This window comes from Hesperophylax consimilis, chromosome 8 (assembly GCF_061612785.1).
Source record: "Hesperophylax consimilis isolate HC1 chromosome 8, BYU_Hcon_1.0, whole genome shotgun sequence".
Taxonomy (NCBI): Eukaryota; Metazoa; Arthropoda; class Insecta; order Trichoptera; family Limnephilidae; genus Hesperophylax; species Hesperophylax consimilis.
Window position 1 is genome coordinate 6,356,638 of NC_142843.1, and position 21,270 is coordinate 6,377,907.

Sequence of the window (21,270 nt, forward strand, 5' to 3'; positions counted from 1 at the left end):
TTAAACTGAAACATTTTTCGGTATTGTGTAGAAACTAGAAACATAGCTCACACCGACGCACGCGCCACTACTTGTTCCTTTTGGTGATGCGAGAATGCGATTCATTTCTCCCGCCATTTCCCCGACCCGTCATCCATCGCATCGCCGCGGCTGCGCAGTGTTCACGCGGCCAGTGCTGTGAGATTAGTTCGAGCGGTACCTACTTTCCCGGAATGCGCGCCACATTCAGCTAAAACAAAATAGCGCGAAACGAAAGTTAATGTGCGTGTTAGAAATTAAAAAAAATATATAAAATCAACGTTTGCCATACGCAAAACTTTTTGCTTCCGTCGTGTTCTGGACTTATACCATATTTCAATGAATTGTTAATTATTGTTACAAATATTTGTGTTTACTGTTTCAAAATGCCCGGAAACTCTTCAAACTATTGGAGCTCAATGGATTTTGGAAGTGAAGAGGATGATAGTACACCTTCTAAAACACCATCAACGCGCGTTTACGTGGATCCTTGGGACTTGGAAAACTACGCTTTCATGAGAAGGCACTTGGGAGACACATCTGAAGCCAGTAATCCACCAAGTCCTGAAGGAGAACCCACTTCTTCCAGTTTTTATTACATCCCGGCAGAGCAAGAATACAGGCAAGGTATGCGCAGGAACTCCATGCAGAGGACTGTTCTCCACGATTCCCCAGCTGCCTTTGCAGGGATAGATGAAGTTGACTTCCACAACGACAACTTCGAGATGCCATCGGACCAAGGAATCTACTATCACCAGCCTTACGAAGATTACAATCACGAAAGGAAATTGCTTGTCCCGAGGCCGACGTTCACATCAGGTAACTAAACGGAAAACTGTTACATATGTCATGTTGTGCGGATGTTCTGTAATAATACTTACATTTTCATTGTACAAATATGTCATAGGGAAGCAAAATGAGATTTATAGTTAGGTGTGGATTACTTCCGTAGATACAGAAATGTAATTCACTCTTAAAAATAATAGAGAGTTACAATACAAAGAAAAACGAATTTATTGCCTAAAATAATAATAAATAATTGAAAATTTCGTTCTTTGTAAGGGGAAACCCTGTATTACAGACCTGCCTCGCAATTATGAAAACAATTCTCACCATTTATTTGCATTTGCTTTCTATCTCACATCTTATCAACTGATCTCAACAATGCAAAGCGTTTTATTACACAATAATTTACTATTAGGTATCAACAGCGATAAATATAAAAGTAGCATCAGGGGGCGTATTTAACTATTTGGGAACCCAACTGGCATAAACAGTGGGGTTGAATATGCAAAACTCGGCATGGATGTGGCACATACTCTCAGTTTCGCCCTGGTGAAAGAACACCATTCAGAATTGAATTGAAATGGCTTTAGTCGTGTTTGGTAACCAGATCTGAAAATCCAGGTTAATCCCCTTCCCTTCATCATATTTTTCCCCTCCCTACCATCTTCAGCTACACAACATACCCCAATTTTAGATGCCATAGTCTCACTGGCTCCAGACGGTTGGGAGCAGTTGGTATACTCTTGTGCGATTCACAAAAAAAATAAAATTTCCATGTTTAGTGACAAAATCTGTTTAACCAGGCACTTCCAGACGTTCCTCTTCCTCATTTCTTTCTCCTTCTCACACCCATCAATCCCCAAATGGAGATGCCATAGTACCACTGACTTTGGACAGTTTGAACTCTTGGACGTTATGTTTCGAAAAAAAGTTCTTCAAATTTTATACGAGGTAGATATCTCCCGGTCCTATTGTATCTTTACTGAGGTAACGTGAACCTATTTTTGAAGTTATAACCGGATCTTCTGGTCTTATTTTAACTTTACTGAGGTAACGTGAACCTATTTTTGAAGTTATAACCGCATCTCCTGGTCTTATTTTAACTTTACTGAGGTAACGTGAACCTATTTTTGAAGTTATAACCGCATCTCCTGGTCTTATTTTAACTTTACTGAGGTAATGTGAACCTATTTTTGAAGTTAAAACGGTATCTCCTGATTTCATTGTACCTTTACTGAGGTGACTTGAACCTATTTTTGATGTTAAAACGGTATCTCCTGTTATTATTTTATTATGCATCATAACTGCCTTGATAACGCTGCAAAACTGTCCGAAATGTTACACATCAGGATCAGGAGAAGCAAGCTCAACACGGCTCAAGACCCTAATGGACGCTAATGAAAAAAAAAATATTTTGAATCTCCCCCAAAGTTTCGCGGTATGAGCATGAGCGTTTTTTAATTTATTTTGCGGACGTTCAGGCACACATATGTTTTACGATAATTTTCTAAATAACTTAATTTTCCAGATTATACAATAAAACCATAACCGAAAATGAGTTCGTAAGCAGGAGTTTTTGAACTTCAAACCAGTTTTTGTAGGCCTGATACTTTTTTCTGCGCTTATAAGCATCTGAAATATTTCTAAGCGATCAAATTTTCAAATCAAAAACAAACGATTTTGCGTTACTTCGTAGTAATCGATATATTACTAATTCTTGTTAATTAATATGTTAAAAATTACAAGGAATGAGATAAATTAGATAAATCAGACTTTCTTTTATCGCGTTATGTCACTTTGACTGGACATGTTCAACACATTATGATAAAAAACGCCTTAATTTCATGTGATATATTTATATATCCTGTACGTGTAATCACGATTTTTAACATTATTCGATGTGTGTGGGTACCGGTTGTCACCGCATCTTGGTAACAGTGGAATGGTACAACTTTTACTCGCCCGAGGCGTCTTTTTTTGGCCACGGCTGGACCACGCGATTCCATTATGTGTGCATCTGTAATTTATGAATACACGATTAATATTAATTACTAGTCACGTAGATTTTTAAGCCATGAAGAAGTTTCTTTCGGGAAAATGGGAAAAAAATTGTTTGGAAAATTGTGTATATCTTTTTGACGTTTTCTCGTCGATTTTTTTGAAAACAACAGATGGCGCCACTTCAGTTTACAACAATCCTAAACTGTACAGTCATTACGATAATAATACTACCAAATTAATTTTGTTAACACATAATACGTTGAAGTTTTATATGTATGGGTGAGTCAAACATAGCGGGTAGGCATTCACACAGTTGCATTATTTGCATACAGTTGTTTCAAAATTGTTATTAGATAATTCCAGTAAAAATGAAAAAAGATTTTTTTTTTAAATACATTTATAAGAACATACTGTAAAACATTACTAACATTCAAATTAGATTGTCTTATGCACTAACTGATCACTTTAACGATAAGGCTGTTTCTCAGTGACATTTGGCAAGGAAATCTTTATGCCGGAAGTGTATACAAATATACACAATCCTAAGATTTGAGTGATCTCTATTGGTGCGACCTATAAAATTTAAAGTGATTTCGGTTCATGGGAAGAATTTAAAAAGCCGTATAATGGTTTTCACTTTGGTTCTTGTGAATAATTATTATTGTTCTTTTGTTGGGTGATTTCATTTAATTTTTAATAAACCCCTTTAATGGTTGTATTTTTTATCGTTCATTGTTCTAATATATCAGGGTGTAACAGTACGTAGGTAACCGAAGGATTTTAACCACCGATTCCAGTACTTGGAGTAAAAAACGTAGATGTCATTTTGCTGTCATCTTATATTTTTTTTCAAATACCTAATAATATTAAAATACATCCTTGGCTATTTGAATTAAGATATCTTATATAGTATCGAACAAAATAACACCATAATTGAATAACATCACTTTTTCTCATTGTTATTATTGATACCCACCCAATTCGTGTTTAAATGTAAATCTTGAAAATATTAAAAAAAACTATGTTTGTACCTGTAGTTGCTCTTTATCAAAACTGATTATGTTAATATCTTTGTGTATTTTTATTTTTTTATTTGGTCTTAAATTTAGAATAACACTGTAAAATACGAATGTATAAAAACTGTTTGTAACGCAAAAAATTATACTAAAAATAATTACCGGACAGAAAACGTACTGACTGGACGCTTAGATATTTCGGATACGTTGAGAGAAAATCGAAGAAATGAGAAAACAGGCGAGAACAGAGAAGTGAGTGTAAGGAAAATATGTGACGCGAAAGTGAATTTACAAGAAGTCGGGGACACCTTAGGAAGCAAATACTTGAGTCGGGTCATGAAAGATTATCTATGTATGAAGGGATACATGCGTGTGGATGAGGCAAGGAGTGTGTGCCAAGACGGAGTTTGCCTATCAGTGCAGAAAACTGCGTTATAATTAGCAAGATTATCAGCGAAAATATTTTAACTAGCTGAAATTGAAAACGTTTTTAACGCGTCTAGTATATTTTTCGCTAGTCGAATTAACTTGACTATCAAACGTGAAAATATTACAGCATTATAATATTTTTTTTTAGGATTGAGAAGCATAAAAAAATTACCGTTGCTGGTTACTACGTTCATGAACCATAAATTGTTTTGGTGACCATAATATGGATGGCATGTAGATTCATAATACTATGATTGCACCATTATGTCTCTTTTCCTATTAAGTACGTACATACATATCTAATGTCTACAGTAGTTTACCCATACATAACATAACTGTATACCGTTAGTATCTTGTTAGTACCTTCCTACAAAATATTGAAAATAACGATTGCTAGTTAGTTCATTTTTAATTCTGAAAATTGCATATTTTTGCTTATACGAGTACCTACTAGCAATAATCGTTTTGTTCGGGTGCCTAATTTGTGTGAAAATTTAAAAAAAGACACTTTTCCTTCTTCTAGCTAAATAACTGCTTACCGTCTGTTGTTTGAGTTTTTAATTATGCATACTACTTAACTGAATAACTCATATATCATTAACTCGTTTCTCCGAAGGGATAGGCAGAGAGGATCAAATAACTCGGTCTTGATACATACTCCTTGCGTCATTCACATTATTCACACATGGCCTCGTACATACCCTTCTATTATTCTGACTCTTGACATGGTCCGACTCAAGTGTTTGATTCACTTGATCGTGCCTTGTCTTCCTTGGACGTCCTCGACATCTTATACAATTCACTTTAACCTACACGCAAATCCACTGATGTGAGAAAGCATTTATGATCAATTGGAATTGAATCAAGTTGAGTGATCGGATTGGTAGAGGCGGGTTCAGAGAGACCCATTGACCTCTCCAACCGGATTCGTCGCCTTGCACCACAGTGGAAGGGATGGATTCATACCTCACCCCTTATTCCTTCCCAGAATTTCCTCTCCTTCCTTTACTTAAAAAGACCCTCCACACAGTGTCCTCAATCCTGCATTATTTTCAGTAATGTCTGCAATTGAGTTATTCTCCAAATACCAAAGCTTCTCTAGCAATCCAGATGGCCGACCTGGTCAGTGACCAGCGTAAACAGTAATAAACAGCCACTGGTAAACAGTAAATAGTAAAGAGCAAGTGGTTATGACTGTTAGAAAGCCCAGCAGCTTTGCTCTTGATGAAGGAGACTCCATCTTCTAACAGGAACTAGAATTCATTAATAGGCAGAGAACAGGTAGTTAGAGCGGTGTTCTAGACTTCTAGAGGCTGAGACAACCTTTGCATAAACAGATTCCAGTCGATGGGAAAGAATCAATAAGAGATGGAGTCAGAATATTGCATATTTTGATACGATCATACCACTGAAGAGATAAACGTATAGTTAAAAATGAGAATATCTTTGCATTTTGAGATCTTTTAGAAACGTTTGTCACCAATTAACATAAGAACTTTCGAATCTTAACAGGGCTTTTGGCAGGCCAACGAAAGAGTTGGTCAATTTTTAGTCAATTTCACAAGAAGTAAGTAAAGAAATCAACCCGTAAATAACAAAGTTTTTTTTACCATAATATATATATATATTTTAAATGTTTTTTTTTGTTGCGTTGTGATAGAACCTTCCTGACTGTTTGACTGAGGATTGAACTTTCCTCCCCAGGAACTGGAGTTAACCTCGCTAACAGCCGAATCCGGACCGACATTTATTTCATACATTAACTGCTGTAATGTCATCCAATTTCAGAAAAATGCGTATATGTCCGCGAGTGTACTCGTAATTGCCACCAAAAGTTGATTAAATGCATTGTCATCGATAGCGAGTCTCTCTGCCGAAGTGGTTTAATTTCCACTTTCAAGATTTCATCCGTATGTTAATTTCAAGAAAACAAAAGTGAGATTCAAATTGATATACATATTTAAAAATGAGCTGACTTCAGTCACGAGTTCAAGCTCACAAAACAATTCCATTGGTGAGTAAAATAGGCAATGAATACACTTTCATAAATACATGCCAACTAGAGTAGGTACTTACATGTTAATTCTTTGCGTTTTACTAATTTTCTACGTGCAAGGTTACGCGTGAGAAAATCGAGAGTCATTTATATCATTGTCAATTAAACATTATTAAAGTATTTCTATGGCATGCAGCTACAGCCAAGTCAACTAGAGAACTAGAGTTCACCATCGTAGAGAAGTAAGAGGATAATCCGTACCCGGTATCGGAACCGGACACCAGTTAGACCGGAGAGAAGAGATCTCGCTAGTAGTCACTGCTTGAATGGTTGTCGACGGCATTTTTTAAGTCACGAACTGGGAAGAAAGTGAGAGTGCCGAAAGGATCTAAGCTGGTACCTGTACAAGAGAAGGTATCCATAACAAGGCAGAGAAAGATTCACAGAGAAACAGGTTTATAATGAAGTGAATTCTTCAAAACAATCTTCAAGCTCATTATGTTTGTCTACTTGAATAGCATCATAAAAATGGCGACATTATTTTTAACTAATGAAGTGGGGAAAAAGCGAAAGTACCAAAAGGATCCAAGTTTCTACCGGTACAAGATAAGGTATCCCAAGACATATCCTTGACGGCCTCCGTGGTCGAGAAGTGAGGCCCTCGACTAGCAATTCCAAGGTCGGGTGTTCAAATCCCGGCGTGCGCAAGTAAATTGTAATTGATGAATTTGAGTTTTTTCTCATTTTATTAATTTAAAATAATATTTAGTAAACTTGCGGCACGTTCCAGATTGGAAGATACTCTCAGTATTCAGAAATGAAACGTTGCTTGAAATGGTTTTAGCCGTGTTTGGTGACCAGATCTGAATAACCAGGTACCTTCCTCCTCCCAATCTCCTTCCCCTCCCCACTACCTTTAGTCTAACAACATACCCCAATTGGGGATGCCACAGTATCACTGGCTCCAGTTGGGACTCTTGTGCGGTATTCACATAGAAAATAAAATATATAGAGAAGGACTAGTGTAGTGGATTCTTAAATTCTTCTTCTTTATGTGCCGTATCAGGTCCTTCCGACGTTGGCGATCACTCTAGAAAATGTCTCTTTGTCTTGCGCTGCCCGGAATAGCTCCTCCACACTTCTAATGCCGGTCCACTCTCGTATATTTCGCAGCCAAGACATTTGTCTCCTACCAGGCCCTCTGCGACCCTCTATCTTGCCTTTCAATATTAACTGGAGCAAGTGATACTTCTCCCCTCGAAGTACATGATTCTTCAATAGTGACATATAACTCCATCAAAATGGATTGATATTCGAAACACGTGGCAATTAAATGTTGGGACACAGGTGTGAATTATTGATTGTTTCTTTAATAAAATAAAGAGGGAAGTGCCTGTCACAATCCAAAAATTTCGCATCCTGAGATGCTATTAAATTAGCAGCGTTTATATTTTTGTCACAGGAATGAATTTACGAACGTTTCCAATAACAACAATCATCGAATAAACGATCACCGAAAATAAATTAAGTAAGTCCAAAGATATTAGAAGAACAGTAAGTCTGATCTTGTGTAAATTAAACGTACTAATTTCAGTTGTAATAATATATATCATACAGGGTTTTTCAATAAGAGGTGTTATTTTGATATTCAAAGAAAAATGCCCTTTTTTAATATAAATGATCAAATGTTTATTTCATTATAAAGAAGAAGGTATGCCGTTAATAGTGAAAAATAACATCAGTCAAATGACCACCACGACCACGCCTACAGGACCATATCCTTTTCATGAAATTTTCCATAGCCAAATCGCAAAGTGGCTGCCTTGGGTCCTCGATAGCCTCACGAATTCCATCTTTGAGGTCTTGAATCGACGCTGGGCTGTTGGCGTAGACCTTCTCTTTCACGTGGCCCCAAAGGAAGTAGTCGCAAGGTGTTAAATCACAATATCTCGGTGGCCAATTGTTGAAAGTAAACGTTGTTCAGATCAATAACATCGAATTCCGGCCATAATTAAATTTTTTAATTTTATTAACGACCGGAATTAAATACACATAACACCTCTTATTAGAAAACCCTAAGACAAGCGATAAAGTAGGTACCGATTGGCAATTACATCTGTCAAAAATTGACAGATCCAAATCAGAATCACTAATGATTTTTAAAGTTTACTAAAGGTAATTCTGGCCGTGTGTAATTATTTGTCTATAAAAAGACAAAATTAATATTATTTAAAAAGTAGACAATATTTGTTTTTCATGGGCAACTATTTTATAAATACTTTCAGCTTCGCAAATCCTACCTTTATAACTACCATGATTTTAAACTGGTTTACGCTAATCTATCTATCTATATAAATAAAAATGTAAATGTTCGTTTGTTAAAAATCTTAAATTTCCGGAAGCTCTTCACCACCGATTGTTTTGAAATGTTGACACATTATATACGTGTCACCTGTCACAAGTAAAAAAATGCGTTTTTGAAAAACAGCGCTATCTGTTGGACGTAAAAGCAACACGTGCTACTGTTTCTCTATCTACACATAGAGACTGAGCCACAGCAACGCGTGGCGGGGTCCAGTTAGTTTATAACAACGGGGAAAATAACTGTAAAATATAGCATTACATCTTTAAACTCCGCAGAGTTCTCAATATCAGTGTACAATTTATTCGTTGGATTAGAAAAAAATAAGTAGCAAATATGAAAGATAATGGACAAAGAAAAAAGGCTTTTGAGAAAAAAATATAAAAGTGAAGTTTGCTAAAGTAAGGTAACGGTTTGCACTTTGCGACACGGTTCGTTATGGGACTTTTCAGCGCATGGTCTTCTGCATTCTGTTTATTATGGCCCGGTATATCGGTCAGTCCTAATCCTCGCTATGTACGACATTCCGCGCTCAAATTTAAACAGGCTTGATCGGCCGCTCAAGCCTTGGTAAGCGGCAGAACAGTTCGTTTTTTAGACGCCGAGGCGCTAACAGTTATACGTAAATAATTTAAAACTTCCGTCCCAATGAAATTTACGTAAATTGCCTAATTTCATCAGTATGGACTATTATATTCATCGAACGATGAGGTATGTCGGTGTTATTAATTAATTGAAAATCAATCTAAAATAGTCCGGTAAGGGATTTCAAAAGTTTCAACGTCAGGACAGTTTGTTTTCAACGGTTAATTTGTCCTAATTTCATGAAGACTTCAGCACAAAAAATGCAATTTAAAATCAGTATCCTTGCACATAGCACCATTCTGATTGAAGTTGGGAAGTTGATAAAAAAGCTGCCGTCGGCGTCGTTGACAGTAGAGAGCATAGATATACCACCCATGTAGAGAGTAGTTTGGTTTTACAAAAAAAGATGCACATTCCTATATTATAATCAAAGACAATATCTGTAATATTAGTGATTTCTATTACGACCTATATACGGATTATTTTCCAAGCCGCGCTAAGCTCGACATTCCAACAAAGCCGAGCTTGAAAGCAACTAATATGTCGAGCCTTTGTCGCTTCTGTGAGGAAGTCGCTTAGGCATACAGTAGGAACCCGTTTCCTAGGGTGTGGTGAGAACTCTCCAAGGATTGTAGCGCCGATAAATATATTTTTGGTTTCAGAAAAAAAATAGCTCTTTTTCATGTCGGGACTTATAACCTTAGTTAATACATTATATGATGAATCATGATATTATTGAGTGAATCCTTTAATACTAATCGATAATTGAATAAACAGTTTGTCTTCGGGTTATTGTTTTGGTCTGGAGTACACCTTTCGAATTAATTATAGCAACTACATTCCCACACACACGTCTCGCCGAACAATGAAATATTGTGATGCAATAAAACGGATAGCCAATTTAAAGCGCGCAGGATGAAGGATTTCAAACACGGTGACGTCATCCGGACCTATTAGTATTCTGTTAATCAACCCACTGTGGTACTGTCGCGTGAATATTAAATTAGAAAATGATGATCCCGGTTCAATGAGCTAATGATTTTGGTTGTTACGAAGCTAATAATTATTTTATTGCTTGGATAAACAACCTTAAAATGCAGGGTGTCCAGACACTTATGATTGAGAAATAGGCAAGTAATTATTGGATTAACATACGTACAAAACAATGCATATAAATTAAAATATGCTATCAAAGTCTCTTAAAATTGCCAAAAAAATTAAGAAACAAAAACAAATATCCCAAATCTCAGCACGGGCAAGCCACCCAGTGAGGCCTACATTACTGGAAAACATAAATTGTAAAAAATAATGTACCCAATAAAATAAAATAAATACCTGGATCCAATGGGACTATGGCATTGCCAATTGAGGTATTTGTGTCGTTATGTGGCTTGTTTTGAAGTTGAAGGGAATGGGAAGGAGATAAGATAAACGAAGGTTGAAAAATACCCGACTTATTGGATCTGGTCACTGCTAAAATCATTTCAAGCAACTTTTGGTGATTTCAAAACGATAATGAGATACCTCACAAAAACGGCGCTATACAAATTGTCCAATAAATAAGTCAATTACTTTGGAACATTCCGCAAATACAGGTACTCGTGTACCATATACCATATACGGTGGCGGTTTCCCCAAATTGCGATAATTTGTAAAGTGAAGTTCGATAAAAAAAGATGAGAAAAAAAAACTTGTATTATAATTTTACCACACTTTAAAATTAAACAGTGTGCCATTCAAATTTCTTTTAAAATTCCACTCTTTCAGTTCAGAATGATATACCAAAGTGCGATTCCGATCGAAATGAATCCCATACGTGCGATATGAATATCAGCACATATGGAAATTTCTGTCATACGTCTTTGGTTCATACAAAACATACTAGTGGCGCCAGAGCGGTAGACTTGCAAACATTGGGAATCTACTAGTACATACTAGCTTCCTGGGTGCGCAGCGAATATGAGATTGTTTTAACCTCAAATTTATACGAAATTGTATTTTGTAAGAATTATTAACGGATTTTTTTCTGCGACTATCATGTTTTTATTTGTTATTATAGTCAATTAGAGAAGACGTTACTTATTTATCCAATTTTTATTTTGCCGTTTCTTGTGTAAATTATGATTTTCGTATTTAAAATTATTATTATTTGTAATTTATGACATTGAATTATTATATTCTTTAGCCGCAGATGTTTTAGAATCGCCGAATTACGTCTTGTTGCGAAGATCCTTTATATCTAGGGAAGAAAATAATAATATGGAAATGACCAACATTTGGATTTTTTAATATTTCTGAGGGATTTTTTTAATGTCTGATTGAACTCCAATGAGATACGCCAAGAACCGCCACTGACCATACATTATTTTTATATGAATTATATGTAATATAACACGTAGTCAGAGCCGAGAACGTTAACCGCTTGGATTAAACGCAGATCGTCAAAACTGTAGTATTGTGCTGGATGGTGTTTAAATCCACCAATGAAATGGCCCCACCCTACATCTCTGAACTATGCGTCCCGGAAAACACTGGTCTGAGGCAGTCAACTCTTAGATCAGCAACATCATCAGCTGTAGGCAGACTGATAGAACCTATGCGCAAGCCAAATACTAAGTTTGGTGATCGCGCTTTCGGAGTATCTGGGCCGAAGGCTTGGAATTAACTCCCTCCGGAACTAAGATGCATAACAAGTCCAACAGAATTCAGGTCTAAACTAAAAACTTACCTTAAGCTGTCGTACCCTTAAATTAAATATACCATTCCTAAGAGAAAGTCCAGTTATATTCAATTATCAAATTGTGTCCTAAATCCTGTATCTAAATTTCGCTAATAAACAATTAGATAATGTTAATTAATTTTTAATCTCAAGTGACCTACCAGATAAGTATTGTACTGTATATTATCTCCATAAATAGTTAATTAATAACACAGATCACTGTAGAAATGTATTATAAGTTTGTACAGCGCCCTTGAGGTGATTTTGCACAAAAACGGCGCTATACAAGTCATCTAATTATTATTATTATTATTATATATTTTTTTAAATGTTTCGAGTTATTTGGACACGCTTTAAACAAAAGCGTTAAAAGTTTAATACATAAGCAGTACCTGTATTATTTAAAAATATTCAAATAAAGAACGGTTCAGTACGCTGATATTTCGTAATCTGCGGTTTTCCAATAATTGCGAAGAGAAGATGATTATGAAATCAGCCTTAACTATAACCACTTTCTCTGAGAAATCACAGATGAAAATAATTAATGTCTAAAATGACGGGTAGTATAATAAATAACTAAATACCATATTAAATACGCAAACGTATTAAATTGTTGCGTTGGTAACGTAATAATTAATACTTCCGTTTTTTTGTATTACTTGGAGTTGATGAATCTGAAACTGGAATTAGTACTAATCTAATGTTATAAGCGCGCTTTAAAGATCATATTAAGAGTCACATTAAGATAAGAAATCAGTACTAAAAAGTGATAGTTATTATTCTTCATCAGTGAAATTAACGTTTTATATTAATACTAGCTGTACCCCGCTACGAGTTGCTGTGGGTCAGTGTGACTGAGCAGATAGAGGAACAATAGCGCGTTTTGATTTTACGTCTAATAAATGACAATGTTTTTCAAAAACGCATGTTTATCCCTGTTACAGGTGACATCTATATAATATAGATATATAAAACACACGCATATTCGAATTTCAACGTCGTGTCAAAATTTCAAAGCAATCAGTGAAAAGCTTTCGGAGATTTCAGATTTTTAACAAACGAACAGTACATTTTTATTTATATACAGGGTGTATCGGCAAGTACCCGACAAACTTTAACCAGCTATTCCTTAGCACATTTGGAGTAAAAAATGTTATGGGCGCTTTGCTGTCCGGTAACATTTTTTTCCATTAAAAACAAAAAATAAATAAAAAATCCACACTCCGTCACTGTCATTTGCATTGTTTCTCGTGTTCAACAGCTCTTATTAGCAAGTGTGTCAAAATTTCAAAGCAATCAGTGAAAAGCTTTCGGAGATTTCAGATTTTTAACAAACGAACAGTACATTTTTATTTATATACAGGGTGTATCGGCAAGTACCCGACAAACTTTAACCAGCTATTCCTTAGCACATTTGGAGTAAAAAATGTTATGGGCGCTTTGCTGTCCGGTAACATTTTTTTCCATTAAAAACAAAAAATAAATAAAAAATCCACACTCCGTCACTGTCATTTGCATTGTTTCTCGTGTTCAACAGCTCTTATTAGCAAGTGTGTCAAAAAAGGTCCTCGCTCTTTCGTACACATTAAATAATAATAGTTAAAAATGAGACGAATGGTGCCGTGCCATTTCGTTGTGATTGTAAAAGCGCGCCAACGTAGGTACGTACGTACATTATTCAACGAAACTCGAACAAAATATTGCCAGACGGGTTTTCAAACTTTGACAAAGGGTAAAACATTGGTGACATGTGGTGAAAATATGAATAGTAAATTTTTTATTAAAAAAAATGTTACCAGACAGCAAAGTGCCCATAACATTTTTTACTCCAAATGTGCCAAGGAATAGCTGGTTAAGTTTGTCGGGTACGTGCCGATACACCCTGTATACATACGATTGATGTTTCGGTATCTTGGTACGTAATTAGGTACCTAGGTATATTATAACGAAAATTGGAATGAAAAAATAAATTAAAATTTGAATGGCTTTGAAGTAATCTAGAAGGAAAAATATTTCTTATGAAATCGGTAAATATTCGAAATAAAATGCCGAATTTTTAAAGATTTAAAAATTTAAAAAATGAGCAGCTACTTTTTATGAATAAAATGGCTAAAATTTGCGCTATATATTAATGTGGACGAGGATATTATAAGGAGCAAATGTAACTTTTTGAAACTTTCTATAATATTCGTGTGCACAAATACATTCAAACGTGTCATCTTTAGGAAGGTTTGCATTACATCATTTTAACATCAAAGCAATAAAAATATTATTTTATTTTATTATTGAAATATCAATGTATGTACTTTAAAATTATTGAACAGATAGGAAATTCCTAGAAGTGTATATCAATTTATACCGATGTGAGAGAAAACTAATGTCGCCAATTTACTTAAGTGTTTTGACTCCTAAACCCCAGACAGGCCAATGAAATTGATTATCGACTCAAGAATGAAGTAAGAAAGATTATTGTTTGAAATATTTTTGTTCCCTCATCTTAAAAAATGTAGCATGCTTCAAAGATTTTCATTGGGGATATTTTATTAAAATCAACAAGAATTCAACCCACAGGCGAAGTTGATTAGCAAAAAATAAACCAATAAAAAACAAATTACAATATTTTTTTACTATAAAACATCTATTTTAAAAAAACTTCACCTGTGGTTTGAATTCTTGTTAATTTTAATACTATTTCCTCAATGAAAAACTCTAAAACTTGCAATGTTTTTTAAAATAATACATCTTTTTTACAAATGTATTTTAATACTTAAAAAAAATGGTTTGACTCAGGAACTGGGGTTGACAACTCTACCAACATCGCCAAATCTAATGCTGATCGGGTAGGACCAACATTTATTTTGTATTAACAAATGTTAAGTCAACCAATTTCAGAGAAAAGCTTATATTTCCGCGTGTGTGTATGTGATTGCCACGAAAAGTTGATAGAATGCATTGTCATCAATAACGAGCCTATCTGCCGAGTTTTAGCTCGATCGAATGTCGGAAAGTGGGTTTATTTCAACTTCAAAGATTTGCATTCATGCATCACCGAAAATAAAAGTGAAATACAAATAGATCTATTTAAAACATTGAAGTGTATTCTAAAAGACACTGCTAGTTGTGACTATTATTTGATTAGGCACAATTTATTGTAGGTAACATTATGGTACATATCGTGACAGACGTCGGGCATTCTCATTCCAGACAAGCCATCAATCTCGCGCAGACTTTTCTTTCTCAATTTCTCCACGGACTCTTAGCGATCTTAAGACTGATTACAAATTACAGTGTTACGAGTACCCAGCATCTATCATCTCGTGTACACAAACCTGTCCAACCAATATACTTAATAAGATTTTGCGTATTATACAATACATTGCCAAATGTAAACCTGTTATTCGTAAATAATTGTACAGTTTCGATTGTACGCTTTAAACAAATATATCACGGTGTCCGAAATTCGTTATACAAGCGGGAAACTGGTGAATCTACATTCCGTAGAGAAGCCAAAAAGACATTTTTTTTCATTATGAGTTTTTCAATTTATTTTATTTTTTTCCGGCAACTAAAGGGTAAAAAACGCAAAGAAATTAAACCATGCTTTATTTCAAACTTAACCTAAAAAATTTAACTTCCGTCTCGATTACTAATCGTTTAATCCAAAAAAGTTGTACTTACCACAAAAACGAATTCAAATATGATGTAGATTCACCAGTTTCCCGCTTGTACCACGAGTTTTCGGACACCGTGTAAACATAATAAAGAAGTGTCCGGTGTGGCGAATTTTTTTCAAAGATTGGTGAAATTTTGCACACTTGACCTTAAAAATGAGAGGAAGGCACTGACTAGATGAGATTTAGAAAAACTACCCTATCCACTTTTCGCACCTCTGCAAAATTTTAAAACTTCTTGTTGAAATTTTGTAGACAGTTTACTGTGTACATCTAATTTCTAAATACTCTTCGTAAATACCGGACAACGCCGAGCACTTCAGCTAATATGAAAATAAAACGATAATAACTACTAAACATTGATCTTAAATTTTCATCAAAGCATCTCAACATCCTAATACCTACCCAATATAATATGTTGTGAGAAAAGGGAGGGGTGTGACAGAGAAAGAGGAAGATTGGAAAGTATTTGACTAATCAAATCCGGACACTAAACACGTCTAATGCTATTTCAAGCAACGCAACGATTCAATTCTGAGAGTGCCGGTTGCTTCGAATTCAATGTCTTACTTTTTTAACATTATATGTCTTGTTAAACGACAAGAGGGGTTTTTTATATCCTGTTAACCAAACCGACTTGCAATCATTATGCATCAGAGATTTTTCATAATTCTACGACCGTGCATAAGTCGTAACTTTTCAAAAGAAAGTGTCCGTTCATTGAATCCATGAATCCATACTCCCCCTTAATTGGCAGAAGTGAGCAAACTCTAGTTAATAAATTAATTAATAATCGATTCGTGTATTCAATCAATGCCTGGCCAAATATAACGAGCAGTCTAACGACTTGCAACAGACAGGCGTATTGGTTGAGTGATTCGATAATGTTATGAATATTGATTCGGAAGTCTTAACTTGACTACCAACACCCAAAGTTACTTATTTATTTATATTTTAAATGATAAACTAATGTTTAAGAGAACAGCCGACGTAGCGCAATTAGTAGAGCACCTGACCGGCAATCAGAAGGCTGTGGGTTCAATTCCTATCGGCGGCATGTATTTTTACTCGGAAGATTTTTTAAAATTATAAAGGTGTTTCAGACTAATAATTATAGTATTTTTTTATAATGTTAAACTAATGTTTATAAGAAAGTTTTTTATGCATAGGCACAAAGGCACAAAATACAGAGTTTTCCAATAAGAGGTGTTATTTTGAATAGCCCGCTATTTCGGTAGATGTTACTTTTGAAGCTGTCATTTTTTGACATTTGACAAGTAGAAACTACGTCATTAATAAAAATGGAACGATACACGCTTCAACAACGCATTGAAATTATTAAAATTCACTTGAGTGAATCAAATGCATATCATCTTGAGTGATGAGACCCATTTCCACCTCGGTGGCTTCGTCAACAAGCAAAATTGTCGCATCTGGGGCTCGGGAAACCCAAGAGTTATTGTTGAAAAGCCTCTCTTTCCTCAACGTGGGACTGTTTGGTGCGGTTTGTGGTCCGGCGTAGACATTGGACCTTACTTTTTCGAAAATGAGGCTGGAGCAACAGTTACGGTGAATGAATTGCGCTATCGAGAGATTATTAATGATTTTTCAAATTGCCGAAATTAGATGGTATTGATCTGGACAACGTTTACTTTCAACAAGACGGCGCTACGTGCCACACAATTGTTGATTGAATTTCTAATACATATTGAATTATTTTGCGTGTTGGAAATAAGCTCAGTGGTCCAGAGTAACTGACCGGACATCAGAAGGTACGGGTTCAATTCCCGTCAGCGGCATTTCAGGAGATTAATTATTGCTTATAATAATTTAATAATTATAGCTTAAAAATAATAACATTTATTTATTTATAAGAAACAAACAGTTTTTTGAGAGTTCCTGTGAGCACTTAGGCCATAGCCTAATTGTGCTGTCTCCTATTTTACTTCATTCCTTTAACAGGATCCCGATCCCTTTTATAAAGTGCATCAGGGTCGTCATTGGATATGTGGCTATGTCCCCTGGTTCTATAATGTGTCTTCCTAGGTATCTGGTCCTCTAGTTCTATAATGTGTCTTCCTACGTATCTGAGCCTTGTTCTCAATAGAGCGGGACATTGGCACTTTTTAGTATTGAAACAGTGGGATAATACCCCCCATCATTTCCCATCATATACTATCATACCTATTATCCATTTCCTTCCTTAAAAACAGCCTTACCCACATTGGAAAGAAGATGATTTTTGTTGCACTGTAAATTGTCGCAAGTCAGTACATTATTCGCATCTGTGGCAAGAAGTTGCATTCGTTGTGTCGTCGTGAATTGGAGTGGTATATTCATATTATGCTTTGTGCTCTGTTTTGCAAATTATCATCTCGTTTCGGAGGAAATTTTCGCCCTTTGTATAGTGCCAGTTGGTCGAGAGCCATACTGCAGGGATTCATGGGAATTCAAAGTAGGCTGTTTCCATCATTCCACATATCCCGTGATTTTCAAACCCAATTGAATGTGCTTTATATTTTCGCATCCTTATTGATTTGGTTTACAGTCCATTCCGTCTAATAGAATACGGAACAGGCACCATAGATGAATTGGAGTCTCTTCATCCTGTTCACATTTTCATTGAACATTAAACCTTCCTCCCCCTAGACTGGCTCTTAAGCTGCTGTGAACTTTTAAAATTGGGGATGCCATAGTCTCACTGACTCCAGACGTTTGGTAACAGTTTGGACTCTTGTGCAAGACCTACTCACATAAAAAATATTATAAAATTACATGGAAGTTTTCATGTTCACAATGATAATAACGCTGCCAGACGAAAATATCAACAATATTTAACAACAAATAAACAAAAGGCTTTTCTGCTTACAGAAATTAAGATTTTAAGAAGGTAACACTTTGGACGGTAACAGCTAATCATAACCCCTCGAAGGTATAATATAAGTTCTCAGCGCCATTCTCATCACTGTCTGACCGATCGCATTGATTGAAGAACACCTATTGTTTGTTTTTTCAACTTTCATTCGATGACTTCTCATGCGAGTCCGTCCATACTCCATTGTGCCTTCGCCTTGTGCCGATATCTTATGTGCTCATTAATAATAACAACAAGCTAACAACCTGCTGTGCTGTGAGAACTTCAATAAACAATGTAGGTATATCTTAAAACATGCATGTACATGTACGTACAGGTACTGTTTTATTACCATATCGACAGCGGTAAAACGCATCAAGCCGCAAAAGAATTACAAGTAATAGCAACCAAGTTGCGTAGTACCTATGTACATGTCTACCTGATTTTTCATGATTGTAAAATATTATAGAATATTTTACATCGGATCCCAAATTGTCCCAATTTTGTGGTAGATCGTCACGTGACCACTCTCGAAATTCAATAAGGTCATTTCAGAATCGTAATTTTATTGTAAGTAAAGTCGAACTTCTGCACTTGTAGAGTAGCAAGTTAGAATCCCAACGTACGCATACACTATGTCGGTAAACTCTTAATACAATCGGGAAACTGCCGAATTTACATCAAATTGAGAACAAATGAAAGATGAGAAATTAAAGGTTAAAAAAACTTTTGGAGCCGGGCCAACGCTTCGATGCATTTTAAAATACACATCAAGGGGAACGATTGCTCGGCCTTTACATATTTTTTTTTTTTTTAAAGAAAGACAAACATTCCCGGGTCACGGATAACCCAACAATGTTTGAAAATCTCCTACTACCACCACAGAAAGCCGAAAATGTTGCTTGTGTTGTGATGGAGGACTTAGCCAGCCGAGGAATCGAACACGCGACGCTCGGGTGAGACCCAAGCGCTATGCCCACTCAACCACTGACCTTAAATTTGTATTTTATTTTAGTATTTTTTGAAACTTAAATTTGTATTTCAGGCCCAAATACCTAACCAAACTACATAATATTTTTTTTAATCAAGTGTAGTAAATATCTAGTAAGGATATTTTTAATTATTGAAGACAATATTAGCGATTTCTAAACGAAAATCTGAAACAGAAAAATCAGAAAAGGATACGGTCACATCTAGGACACGAACCCAGGACCCTTGTCTTTCCGGGACACAGCTCTACCAACTGAGCTAATGGGACCCTATCCCCCTCGGTCACTTTTAACTGTATCATACTTCGAATAAGAACTACCAACATTGTCTTCATTTTTTCACCCGGAATTTTTTCGTGAGAACAAAGAAACAATTTTTTTTAAATGTTTTATTTTATTATTCATTATATTGAAAAACTAGGTAGGGTAAGTTTATTTTTATCACTAACTTTAACTCTAAAATCATCCAAAAATGTATTATTTAATGGCCTAAATTTTATTTTTAAAAATACAAATAATTAAAGTAGCACATATCCATACTAGATTATTTCTATACCTTTTGATTGTTTTTTCTGTTTGGTCAAGTATTTTGTCATCAAATCCAAATTTAAGTTTTTTTATGAAAACGGCCGCGCAGGCGTTCCCCTTAAACAGCTGACATTAACCCCCCCAGCGACCATTTTTTTTTCATATTTGATCTAAAATTCCAACTTTTGACTAGATTTTCTCGAAAACGAAAGTTTAAATCACAAAAAATATATACCCCAAATCTACTCCGCATGTGACGCAGTTCACAAGTGTCCAGCTTGTACTACGAGTTTCCGGACACCGTGTTTATTATTTGATAGCTTGTACCTATGTTATTTCATGTGTCACTAAAATAAAATATTACATTGCAGGTAACTTTAAAAAACTGTCCAGAGTGGTACATTATACTCTCAGTAAAAGTGAAATATTACTATTCGGCATAGAGATACATACAACAATGCTATTCGCCACTGAAAGATTACTATTCACATTGGAAATATTGCTTGAAATGGCTATAGACGTGTTTGGTGACTTGATCCGAATAGTCAGGTATTTCCCAAATTTCCCCTTCTCATCTTCTTCAATCCCTTCAGCTTCACAAATCACAACAAACTTACTTACTAATTATTGAGATTCCATTGTCCCAGCACTGACATTGACGGTGTTCACAAAATTTTTTTTAGGAAAGAGTTATTATTTTTTGTACGGTACCTTAGAATTACGAGTAGGTACATCGAGCTAAGGGCTATTTTTCTGGACGGATTTTTTCAGAAAATTTAAACAATTCATCAAATTTCACAGTTAATTATCAAGGACTGTGAAAGTTCTATTCAATTATATTATTATTTCAGTTATGTGAAGCAACTGGACCGTGTTGTTATAAAAACAGAACTACAACAACTAAACAGAACAGAACAGGACATAATTTCTTACAAATCCCTTTCGCTAAAACGACTTTTAGCCAGAGAAATTTTAGATATTTTGCAACAAGGCTATATAATGCTCTCCCACTAGCCATTAGACTGAATGAAATGTTTTTTGAAATATAAAACAGACATCAAGTCTTGGATCATCAGCCAAGACAGATCCAAGATCAAAAATTTTATTAAAATCCCTTCATAAGTATGTACTCCAACTAGATGCTGATTAACAAATTTATCATTTATTATTATTATTTATTATTTTTTTTATCTTTTTCACAATGCCATTTAATGTAATGAAATATTTTATGTATCAAAAAAATATGTAAACATTAATTTATGTATCAAATACGTCTGTCTCGACACAGGTTTATCCTAGTGAGACAGACATCGAAA

The 21,270-nt window shown here is 35.2% G+C and overlaps 1 protein-coding gene across 1 annotated transcript in view; it reads left to right on the plus strand.

The window, feature by feature from the left end:
* The first annotated feature begins 215 nt into the window (after positions 1-215).
* LOC149421477 (uncharacterized) overlaps positions 216-21,270 on the plus strand; it is a 46,575-nt gene continuing 25,520 nt past the window's right edge. Inside the window, exon 1 of the mRNA XM_089634410.1 lies at positions 216-837. Coding sequence (XP_089490536.1) covers positions 405-837 — 433 coding nt within the window. The 5' untranslated portion in view covers positions 216-404. The remainder of the gene's footprint in view (positions 838-21,270) is intronic.